Source organism: Vespa mandarinia, chromosome 5, assembly GCF_050613455.1.
Source record: "Vespa mandarinia isolate Hongniang chromosome 5, ASM5061345v1, whole genome shotgun sequence".
NCBI classification, from domain to species: Eukaryota; Metazoa; Arthropoda; class Insecta; order Hymenoptera; family Vespidae; genus Vespa; species Vespa mandarinia.
This window is the reverse complement of record NC_140814.1, coordinates 2,902,501-2,915,000: the sequence shown is the minus strand read 5'-3', so window position 1 is coordinate 2,915,000 and position 12,500 is coordinate 2,902,501. Positions and strand designations below refer to the sequence as shown.

At 34.0% G+C, this 12,500-nt stretch overlaps 1 protein-coding gene across 2 annotated transcripts in view; it reads left to right on the top strand.

The window, feature by feature from the left end:
* C15 (homeobox protein C15) overlaps positions 1–12,500 on the top strand; it is a 41,137-nt gene that overhangs the window by 539 nt on the left and 28,098 nt on the right. For both annotated transcript variants that reach the window (XM_035866177.2, XM_035866178.2), the window contains exon 1: positions 1–1,270. This exon is cut by the window's left edge. In XM_035866177.2, coding sequence (XP_035722070.1) covers positions 397–1,270 — 874 coding nt within the window. In that variant the 5' untranslated portion in view covers positions 1–396. The remainder of the gene's footprint in view (positions 1,271–12,500) is intronic.

Below are 12,500 nucleotides of genomic sequence, written 5' to 3'. Positions count from 1 at the left end.
TCGATTGAAATGTAGTGTTTACGATCGACAAAGACAAGAATCGAAGAGAGAGAGAGAGAGAGAGAGAGAGAGAGAGAGAGAGAGAGAGAGAGAAAGAAAGAGGGATAAGGGGAGAGAAACAAAAACCAAAAGAACAAAAAAAAAAGAAAAGAAAAGAAAAGGAAAGGAAAGAAAAGAAAAGAAAAAAAAGATCGTTCGAAATTATCCTATTATGTTTTCTTGTTTACGATACAAGTTTCATTGAATTCAATAACTATCCTAAACGTCCTTACGGGATAAGGATCTAAACGGGGGCGCCCGCGCGCGCGCGCGCGCATTTGTTATTGTTATTATTGTCGTTCGTGTTAGTGGATATCAATAGTATAGTATTATCGACAAGAACGGTAGCCATAGAAGATGTCGGAACACGGTGATAGCGACGTAGACGCGACGGAGGAGATAAACGTCGACGATTCCGATTCACGTAGTTGCAGTCCAAGAAATTATCCTAATCAAGAGGAGCGACGGAACGTTGTACAAGAGAATTCGGAGTGTTCAAATTCGCCGCCACCAAGTCAGACGAGTTCTAGGACGGTACAGAACGAATCACCACGTAGCCACCCCTTCAGTATAAGTCGTCTCTTGGGAGATAGTCAAAGACAAAATACTAAGAGTTCCTCGTCCGAGGAGGAACTCGATAGCGACAAAGAAAGGAAATGGTCCTCCTGGGAGGAAGGGAATAATAATAATAATAATAATAACAATAACAATAATAATAACAATAATAATAATAATAATAATAATAATAATAATAATAATAACAATAACAACAATAACAACAACAGCATCAATCATCGCGTTAGTTCATTGGCTACGTTGGACGACGGACGACGTTCATGGGGCCAAGAACTCGAAGAAAAATTGTCCGAGAAGGACGACGACGATACAGGGAGCACAGCGGAAACGACGCAAACGACGAATTCAACGTCCTCGATTCACTGCACGACAGCGGCCGATCTTCTCGCACCGTTCAGATTATTTCCAACCGGTTCGAGTCTTATCTATACAGGCGGCGGCGTCATAAGGGTGCCTGCACACCGACCACCCGGTGCCAATGGCGCACCAACCGGTGGTATACCTGCTCAAGCACTTATACCACCATGGAGCTTGCAAGCACTTCAGCATAGTCAGCAACAGGCAGCGGCGGCGGGCTTGCATAGGGCGAGTTTGCTCGCCAATTTAGCTGCACATCCGTTACAAGCGCATCCGCATCTTAAGGACAGGCTAGCAGGTGAGGGAAAAGAAAAAAACACACACACACACACATTTTTTTTTTATGTCAGATCAGATCAGATCAGATCAGATCGGTTCAAATTCAGTTCAGTTCAGTTGATTTTATTTCACTTTAATTAAGTTAATTCAATGTCAGAAAGATCGTTGCCCATATATACATATATATATATATATATATATATATATATATATATATATATATATATAGGTACATAGGAGTATGTAAGGTGTAGGTAATATACATATAGGACTTGTTCGATGCAAAGGAATAAATGTTCAGTATACGTACGAATGTCTTAACCTATTATATTAAAATGTACTAGATACATTTACGATTCCCAACCGAGGGAGCGGCCTAAAGCAAAAAAAAACAAAGAACATTATCATATAACGTAGTTACATAGAAGGTTAATAATATCTACGTTACTCTTAAATTATGCTTTTCAATTCCTATAATCGGGCTATTATGCTCTCGTTAACATGAGTCACACTACGATGCACATAGAGAAACATTAAGTACAACGTTCGTTTATCGTTTAGACAGAAAGAGAAAGAGAGAGAGAGAGAGAGAGAGAGAGAGAGAGAGAGGGGCGGGAGAAGGAAGAGAGAGGAAAAAAGAGAGAGAAATAGAGAATAATGAAGTTCTTAATGGACGTGACGCGTTTGTGTGTGCTCTGGCAGCCTTCTATAATGTTGTTACATATATTTTTTTCATTTTTCTTCCTCTTTTTTCTTTTTCTTCTTTTTTGAGAAAGAAAAAGAGAGAGAGAGAGAGAAAGAGGAGGAAAAATGTAGGATATTAATGTAAGGGCATTAGCAACGATAGATAAGTGTTTAGGTAAAACTTATACGCTATCTGACAATTTCGTAGCACCTGCTTTTTAGTAATAAAGACAGTTTCCACTTGCGTCATCTTATTTTACACTTAAAGTCCCGATTCTTTTTAATTAATTCGATTATAGTAAGAGTTGAAGAGGAGATTAAAAAGAATAAAAAAAAAAAAAAAAAAAAGAAAAAAAAAGAAAGAAAAAAAAGAAAAAAAAAGGAAGAAGGAAAAGAGGAACAAGAAAGAGAGGAAAGAGAGAGAGAGAGAGAGAGAGAAAGGTCGTTTGAATATCAAACAGGAAGAGAGGGGGAAAGGAGAGAGCGAGAGGGAACGATAATCAGCCAATTTCGATGATCGTGTCGAGAATAAACTCTCTTCATTGCATTTACATATACAACATCTGGACGAACATATAAAGTCGATAAAAATTAAAACGAATTGATTCTATCTCTCTCTCTCTCTCTCTTTCTCTTTTTCTCTCTCTCTCTCTTTATGCTTTCGTTATATGAGTCTAACGTTAATCCACATACTTAGCCTGTAAAATACACATCTCAATATATATCATTTCAGCTTTAGGAAATTTTAAACGGACACGAATATTAAATCGACAGAAGCTTTATCGCAAAAAGCCATTTGCTCGGTTGGTCTTTATGCAACATTAATGCTGTAATTATTATCGTAAATTGGAATATGAAATCATACACGTAGATATCTATAAACGATAATGTCGATATAACTGATTGGATATGGAAGGTATGAGAGAGAGAAAGAGAGAGAAAGGAAGAAAGATAGATAGATAGATAGATAGATAGAAAAGGAGAAAGAAAAAGAAAGAGATGGCGTATAATTCGTGCAATTACTAAAATTGTTAAGGGTGAGGTGGGATGAGATCGAATGGGATAAAATGGGAAGGAGGAAGGGGTCAGGGGGCATTATTCATTTCGAAATGATATCCTTCTGGGATTGGAGCAACGACCGAACATCGTCATAGCTCCTGTGTCACGATCAAGTGACGAAATATAAGAGAAAGAGAAAAGAGATGTTGGAGAAGAAGGAGAAAGAAGAGAGAGAGGAGGTGGGTTAGAATAGAGTTCTGGGATTCTCGTGTCGTTGATCGGTGATATCAATTTCTCTAATTGGGCTCGTATATCTTTAGCTTGTTATCTCTTTCGCTCTCTTTCATTCTCTATATCTATATCTCTGTCTTTCTTTGCTTTAAGTATCTATCTGCTGGGCGTAGGTGTCTCGTAAGAGAAGGATCAACCTATAGTAGGTACGTTGCCATGGATGAAGAAGAGCAAGAGAGAGAAAGAGAGAGAGAGAGAGAGCCCACCAGCTCGTAAGCTCACCATATATAGGTGATATCAATTATGAGCCGCTTCGAAATTATTCACTCGGAGCCGTCGTTACGATTCGCGACGGGCGACGAGTTGAAATCCGTTGAAAACTCGCACATTCGGTATTACGGAACCTGTAATATTTTAATAGCGCGAAGACAGCTCCGAGTCATCTCTTACGTTATGTGTATATATATATATATATATATATCCAATATCCTACGCGTCTATGTCTGTAATGTAACTACGTATATACGTAGTATATATATATATATATATATATATGTATGATTGTAGGTAGTATATACATGTCTCTCTCGTACATATAAAAACAGATGTAACTATATAGGCAGTTACATTAGATAAGGAAGTTATACAAATCTATATATATATATATCGATATATCTATAATAATTATATATAATAAATCTATATATAATTAATTATATGCAAGTATTTGATTATGTCTCAAAGATATTTACTTACTTACGTTCGATATGATTTCTTTTTTCTCTTTGTTGAGAAGAAATCGAAAAAGATCCGTTCTGAAATTTATGTCTTATGAAGAACGAGCGAGCCGTGTTTAATATCATTTTTAAAGTCAACCCAGTATTTTAAACCAGTTCCTGAACGTTTCTCTCTCTCTCTCTCTCTCTTTCTCTTTGTTTCCCTAATAAGAAGTTGGATTTGTGATTGAGAAAAAAGAGGAAAGAGAAACAAAAAAAGAAAAAATAAAAAGAGAAAAAAAATATTGGAAAATTAATATCTATACTGTTATTATATTAACATGTTAATATAATAATGCCTTTCGTTGTTCGTGTTTGGCGTGGAAGGAAGGAAAGGAGGGAGATTTTAATATCGGGTACATACACGATCGTTATTTGTGTTGAAACTCGTAAGGGTACGGGTACGGTCATTATACGAGAGACTCGTTTTGAAATTTGTGCTTTTAACCTAATGACGATAACTCGATGTTATATATTTCAATAGGTACGTAGAGAGAGGGGGAGGAAATGGGAGAAAGAGAGAGAGAGAGAGAGAGAGAGAGAGAGTAATGGAGGGTGGTGGGTAGGGGGTAAACTGAAATCTTACGGAAACGAGAGAAAGAAAAGGAAAACAAAAAAGACAAAGAAAAAAGTAGACCAAGTAGAAGAGGAGAAAGAAGAGGAAGAAGAAGAAGATGGCTAGAGGGGTATAAGATATTGAGCTCGTCCTACTTCTAAGTACGTAAATAATAATTCGTACTTGTTTCGTTGCGCCTGAGGGGACGATGACGAGAGAGAACGAGAAAGAGAAAGAGAGAGAGAGAGAGAGAGCGAGAGAGAGAGAGAGAGAGAGCGAGAGAGAGAGAGAGAGAGAGAGAGAGAGAGAAAGAAAAACGTTAATTTGCTTGAATCGCAAAAAAAGGAGAGTAACGAAAGCATCGGCGCGTAAGGGATTATTACGCGGCTTGGATCATTCCGCGTGCTCGCGAACGAGATACAGAAAGAGAAAGAGAAAGAGAAAGATAAAGATAAAGAGAAAGAGAGTATAGGAAGGCGAACGTTGAAATACAGGTACGTGCAAAATACATAATTAGTGTCTACCACTCCTGAAGCTGAATTCTCGATGCTGACTTTTTCGTGCAGGTAATGAAACCCGCCATTACTTGGGTGGCGTGAGTAAAATGTATTTGTGCGTACGAACAACATTGCTCTTCCTTGATTATTCCTTTCAAAGTATGTTTATTGCTGTAGTAAGAGAAAGACAAACGGACAGATAGAGATAGACAGATAAATATATATATATATATAGATAGATAGAGAGAGAGAAAGAGAAGGAGAAGTAGAATGATATAGCAAGTTCAACACGCTACTATAGTAGTAGGAGTGAAAAGAAACAAAAGTGGTAATCGTTAAGGTCTCTGCTATTGTGCGACGGGCGAAACTTCATATTGCCAATTAGCCTCCTCCTTTCTATCCCATCGCCCATCCCCTCCTTCTCCCACGTTAATTTCGTTGCTCATTAAATTCATTTTATTTCTTTACGTCGATATATGTCAATTATTGTCGAGATATTATACATAACGATGAACTTATTGATTCGTTCGAGGTCACGAAAATTTTCGTCGATTATCTCCGCTCTAGATTATTTCTCTCTCTCTCTCCCTCTCTCTCTCTCTCTCTCTCTCTCTTTCTCTCTCTCTCTCTCTTTCTCTTTCTCTCTTTCTCTCTCTTTCTTTCTTTTGACAGAGAATAAATACTTAACGATATTATCCTCGGGAATGAAGTTTTGCACAGTGAATGTGTTACCACGACATGATAACGAGAACATGAAAGGAAACGGGAACGTGAACAGGAATGGGAATGGGAACGAGATTGAGAACGACAGAAAATTGTTTTGACTTAAATTTACTTGTTACCATATTTTATACCTATCCGATAATAATGTATCGTGAAATAGGATGCCTACGCCACTGAAGTCCTTCCACCTTTAAATGCAGCCTCGGCCGATTCTACGAAGACTCTTAAACTCGCGTCAATGCATTCGTTTTCGTGCGAGGGAGAAAAAAGAAAGAGAAAGAGCGAATAAGACAGAGAGAGAGAGAGAGAGAGAGAGAGAGAGAGAGAGAGAGAAAGAAAGCGTCCATCTCCGTACCAACGATCACTATTAAATACTTAACCTTTGCCATAAAGCAGATAAGGGGAAACGCATTGCGTTACTTACATATATATTGTACGTACACACATATGTACATATATACATATACATATATATCTTTTTTTATTTTTGTTTTTATTTTCTTTTCTTTTTTCCCCGAAAACGTATTTAGTTTTGTCCATTTGCATCGATACATATTTTACGTTGGTCATTTAACCGATTATTATTGGTGATTATCACGGCGATTGATAACTGTATATAATTGATTTCAATGTTAAATCAATAAAAATCATTGGTCAGAGTATGATATTCGATGATATTCGACCTTTTTCTTTTTTATGTCCGGACTTATTTCTTTTTCTTTTTTTCGTTTTTTTTTCTTTGGTTCGAGGTCAGAAGATACATACATACATACATATATCTGTTGTTCAAATGGGTGGATATATATAAAGATAATCTGTTAAGTAATTATTGAAGATACGTTTTTTTTTTACGCCACTGGATCTATTCGCCAGAACGAGATAGGGTCTTTCGATCGTTGGTCGAACCTTTGAAAGACCATGTTTTAAAGCACGTCAGGTGTGACTGTTTCTGCTTGTGTCCGTAGTTAGTCGAACTCCGTGGATGCTCATAAAAGACACAACAATTTGGTGTTCTCGAAGTAGGGAAGAAGGGAAACCGAGAGCGCTCTCTTTCTCTCTCTCTCTCTCTCTCTCTCTCTCTTTCTCTCTTTCTCTCTCTCACTCTCGAATAACGCATTTGCAACGTAGCCAACGAAATTGGAAACAAATTCGAGAGGTAGTGATCATTGGAATCGTTATCCTTAAGCAGCCGAAGTCGTAAGATCTCGGCAAGTTTTTCAAGAAGAAATTATTTTGGTTTCTTTCGGAAACATATGTATGAACGTTATTATCTCGTTAAAATGTTTCAACGAACGAATAATATAATAATATATATATATATATATATATATATATATATAAGGTGCGACGTGAGAAATTTTAGTTAGACTTATTAAAAGGACATAAAATGAATAGGTGGAGTGAAAAGAGAGAGAGAGAGAGAGAGAGAGGAAAAAAAGATAAAAATAAAGATAAGAGGAAGAAGCAAAGAAAAAAAAAATTGTCTTAATTTGAAATTGAAAGTTTGACTTTTTTAAAATTCCTTGATTGGCTTGTGTTGAATTCCTCCATAAATTATAGATGACAAAAAAAAAGAACAGGTTTTTCAAAGTTGAACAAGCAATTTCGTAACGGATCACGTTATACGTGTATTTCGTCACGTTTTGAATGAAATCAATAGGAACGATCGATTCATTTATTTATCTATCTATTCATTTATCTATTGTTCGTGAAAATTAAGTTCATAGGGTAGCATACGATAACGAGTCTCCTTATGCCACTCAGGATATCATTATTCGAAATGATGAAACGTTTAACAAACAATGTTTAGCTCGCACCCTTCGTATTATAATCACTTTCCACTTTAACGATAACGTTAAAACGACTAATCGATTAACTCCGCGGCCATCTCGTACGAGTTTGCTCTCTTTAGAGAGATACGATCGTCGTGGAACGATAATCGTCACGCTCTTTGATCACCGACCGACCAACTTCGAATTCCTGTTAAACAAAGACAGGAAACTTTGACAAAAGGAGGAAATTGAAACGAACGTATTCTCTTTCTTTCTTTCTTTCTCTCTCTCTCTTTCTCTCTCTCTCTCTCTCTCTCTTTCTTTCTCTCTCTTTTTCTTTCTGTGTTTCTTTTTCTATACATTCCTTTTTTTTGCTTTGATTTCACTTAAATGTAACATTTTAATAGAAACAAAAAGATTGACGATAAGATCGATACACTTGGTGACATATATCTTATCAATATTATATATAAAATATAATTACATCGTTAAGATCGTAAGAATCGTCGTATTTATATCATTTTATATTGTTATATGTGATTCGATAAAAAGTTGGAGGAAAAAGTGGGAAATACGAAAATTGATCGAAAGAAAAACCGAAGGAAATGATATTGAAAGAATCGATATACAATATTATTTTCAAATATCAAAAAGGATAGTTAAAAATTGCCTTTATATAAAGATAAAGACAAAAGGAGTAAAGTGATAAAATATCGTTGATCATAATAAAGGTGACAATGGGTGTTGTTGATGTTTATACTAGTTTGTTATAGTCGATGACAATGATGATGGTGGTGATGATGGTGGTGGTAATACTAGTGATGGTAGTAGTAGTGATGATGGAGAAATAGAAGACGAAGAAGACGTAGAAGAAGACGAAGAAGAAGAAGAAGAAAAAGAAGAAGTCAGAGTATATCGGTGAGCGTCGTGGAACGCCTCGGGCCAAAGATAACCGGGTACCGGGAACAGAGAAAAAAGGCATCGCGTGACCGAAACCTGAAAACCAGAATCCGTTGGTTTCGTTGGAGCCTCTCGTAGGTCCGTACCTCCGGATGAAAGGCACACACACATATATATGTATACATTATATATATATATATATATATATATATATATATATATATATATATTCTCGTTTTCTCACTTTTTCTCTTTCTCTTTCTCTTCCTCTCTTTTTCTCTTGCTCCCTATTCTCCTATTTCATTTGGCAAAGTATGGACGGATAGATAGATAGATAGATCTCTTTTCGTGACGCCTCTCTAAGCTTCCGTCTTTTTCATGTTAGTCTACCGGTAATCTTTGTCAGAAGGTCGCAGCTACCGAATTAGATGTTTCGAAAGGATTACCGAGTGTTCTTCTTTTTTTTTTTTTTACTTCTTCTTCTTCTTCTTCTTTTTCCTTTTTCCTTTTTTTGCCCTCACGAAGACATTTTTTTTTCCTTTCCTCATTATCAATAACTGAAATTTCGGTGTGTACCGTAATTAGGTAAGTTCGTTGAAAGTTATTACTGAAAATGATTCGACGAAACATTTCAAAGAATATATATATATATATATATATATATATATATATATATAGACAATATTAGGTATCCTAAATTTTAATAAATGTCAAAGAAACTTTTCGTTCTCGTAAATATTTATATAACAATTCAATGTCATCGTTATTATTTGTTTACGTTGAAATACGATTATTATTAGGTGTTTCTTTAACGAAAGAATTTTTCAATGAACGTACGATCTATCGTACGATTACAAATCACCACATGTTTTTGATTTTTACGCCAAAAGAAATCAATCATAGATAGATAGATAGATAGATACGTAAATATATCGTAATATATCTAGTTAGGTACTTACTTACTTACTTACTTGCTTACTTGCTTTATGATGCTCGAGAACTCGAGTTTCTCCGAGCTCGTTTAAACGAACATAAGTACACATAGGAGATACTTGAGCAACATCGATTACAAACATTTCATTACGGCGAAGACAAGGTTCAATTAACATTTTCTTACGGATAACGATCTTCTCTTCGAGTAAAAAGCATTTTAAAAGAACGGTCACGATATTTACTACTAGGTTGGTTTTTTTTTTCTTTCTTTTTTTTTCTTTTTTTTTTTTTTTTTTTTTTTTTACGGACTGAGGAACCGACGGACGGATAAAATATAACGAACGGATCGATGATATCTCAAGTATAAAGGCTTCCTTCTTCTTCTTTTTGTTTTGCTTTTTTTCTTTCTTCTTCTTTTATTACGAAACTAGTTTTAGTATCGTCGTCGTAAGTATATTTTACAATATTTCATGTACCATTATACGATATTAGATCGGATATTAGATCGGATATTAGATATCTCGCAATGTTCGATATCATACTGACAAAACTCAACATCCAACTTCTATTTGTTATTAGACAAAAGATATTATCTATATATCCTCGATTGCGACTTAAAGTTACGTAAAACTTCAACGATCATAATACTTTCCTTTCGGTAAATAATAATTATTATCGTCGATTATTCTACAGAGATAGATAAACTCATACACATACATACACACACATACACACACACACATACAGTAGTTACAATTCAGAAACGTAAGACGCGAGTCGATTGTGATTCTTTTCTCTTTCTATTTTATAATGTAGTAGGTAAATACTTAAGTACTCTACGCGTTACCTGTAATAACACTTTAATTATTTTGTAAAGATGGCGTCCGATAAAACGATCAAGCCTATCTCTGTTTGTTGCGCTTTGAAATTAAAAGAAACATAGAAAAAAGTAAAGAAAAAAAGGAAAAGGAAAAGAAATAAATTGGAAGAAAAAAATTATTGTCTATGTATTTGTTATTGTGATGGTAGGTATACAAAAAAAAAAATATTTTTTTTTTCTTTTTGAACCAATATTTTTAAATAAACTTTCAGCTTGAATAATAAAATATCGATACGTAATATTATTATAAAATTATTACTTTTCGTGATTATCACCGATTAATATAAAAATCTGTAGTTTTTTAAAAGAAAATATTTGTAAATATAATAATAATAATAATAATAATAATAATAATAATAATAATAATAATAATAATAATAATAATAATAATAATAATAATAATAATAATAATAATAATAATAATAATAATAATAATAATTTGTCAATAATTGATATAATTGTATGATCGGTATTTATAATAAGATCGAGGCTTAATATATATATACCCTAATCCTTGGCATTTAATTAGTTATATCGTATCAATTACATTTATATTACTTACTGAAATTTTATTATGAATATTTATTTATAAAAATATTTATATATAGAGTTATACACACATACACATATATATATATGTATATATATATCGTTTATTTAACAAAATACTTATAATCAATTAATAATCAAATGAATAGAAATGAAAATTGTTATGGGGAAAGAAGGAAAGCAAAAAATCTGATACAGCGTTGATCGTTATGTAATTATCTCGTCACTTTTCTCGCGTATGAAATCTTAGATGACAGTGAACGATAAACCACACGAAAGAGAAACAGAGAGAAAGAGAGAGAAAGAGAGAGAAAGAGAGAGAGAGAGAGAGAGGTAGAAAGAATAACGATAGCAACGTTAGCCGTAGGCTTTTGAAATTTCTCGTAGCAATATGCCATAAAGAAGAAGAAGAAGAAGGTAAAGAAGAAGAAGAGGGTTGAGAAGGGCCGCTCGTGCTAAGCTAACGCTTTTGCTACACAACGACTGTTATATCTGTCTCTGTTGACTTCAAGAGACCGGGAAAACGTTTCTTGGTATTCCCGTAATTTCAACTTGTAACTTTCCTTAAGCTATATTATTAACTCTAGGCGAGCATTTCATTTTTCGGATCACGCTTAACGGAAAATATATAGGTAGGTACTATATATGTATGTATGTAAGTACTTATGTATGTAAGTACTTACTTACATACCTATTGAAGAGAGAGAGAGAGAGAGAGAGAGAGAGAGTGAGAGAAATTAAAAAAAAGTGAGATAAGGCGATTGACCTGAACGAGAGCATACAATTAGACGTTGTCATGTTTCATTCGATACCTTAATACGAATCTAATTTGAAAAATAATAATGATTGACGTTTAGATATATATATATATATATATATATATATATATATATACAATCGTTTAAATGATTTTAAACATAATTCATCGTTTTATGCGATCCAATCGATCTCGTGAGTTTTCCGAGCTCGTATAGTTTTACACTCAGTAAACGATATTAATCTTAGAAAAACAATTGTCGATATTTAAAACGATATATATTATAACTTTTGAGGACACCGTGATCGTATATATTATAATTATAAGCAGTTAAATATTAACAAATAATATAATTTACATATATATAAATATATAATATATATATATATATATATATATATATATATATATATAATAAAAACCCGTTACTTTTAAATTAAAGGTATTAATTTCAATCGATAAATCAATACTCTCTTTCGTAGATGGGCGTTTCCATTTTTTTTATTTTTATTTTTTTTATTTTTTCTTTCTTTCTTTCATTCCATTTTTTTTCTCTCTTTAACGTTTGCGGCGTCATTCCGATCAACGATGTGGGACATAGATATCGTGGATGAGATAGAAGATAATTAAAGATCAAAAAATGATATAAACTTTATAAACGGGATGATAAAAATGGCAACTAAAATTGGCAGAGGCATATGTCGATAAATTGTAATTATCGGTACGAAGTATTCGTCGTTCGATTAATGGATTGATGGTTAGTTATATACTAGTCTATGGTTGGAACGTGATATACATATACTAAAAGGTGGTATACGATTAAATCGTTCCCGTAATTACACGAAATATTAGCTTTATCGTAAGGGATATGAGAGGTGGTGTTTAAGTCTCTACGTGAAATCTTCGACTAAATCCTCGTGCTTTACTTACACCTGTTTGGTACCTTAATGGTCTGGTATATATGTTAGTGTCGCCTATGTATCAGTTCATTA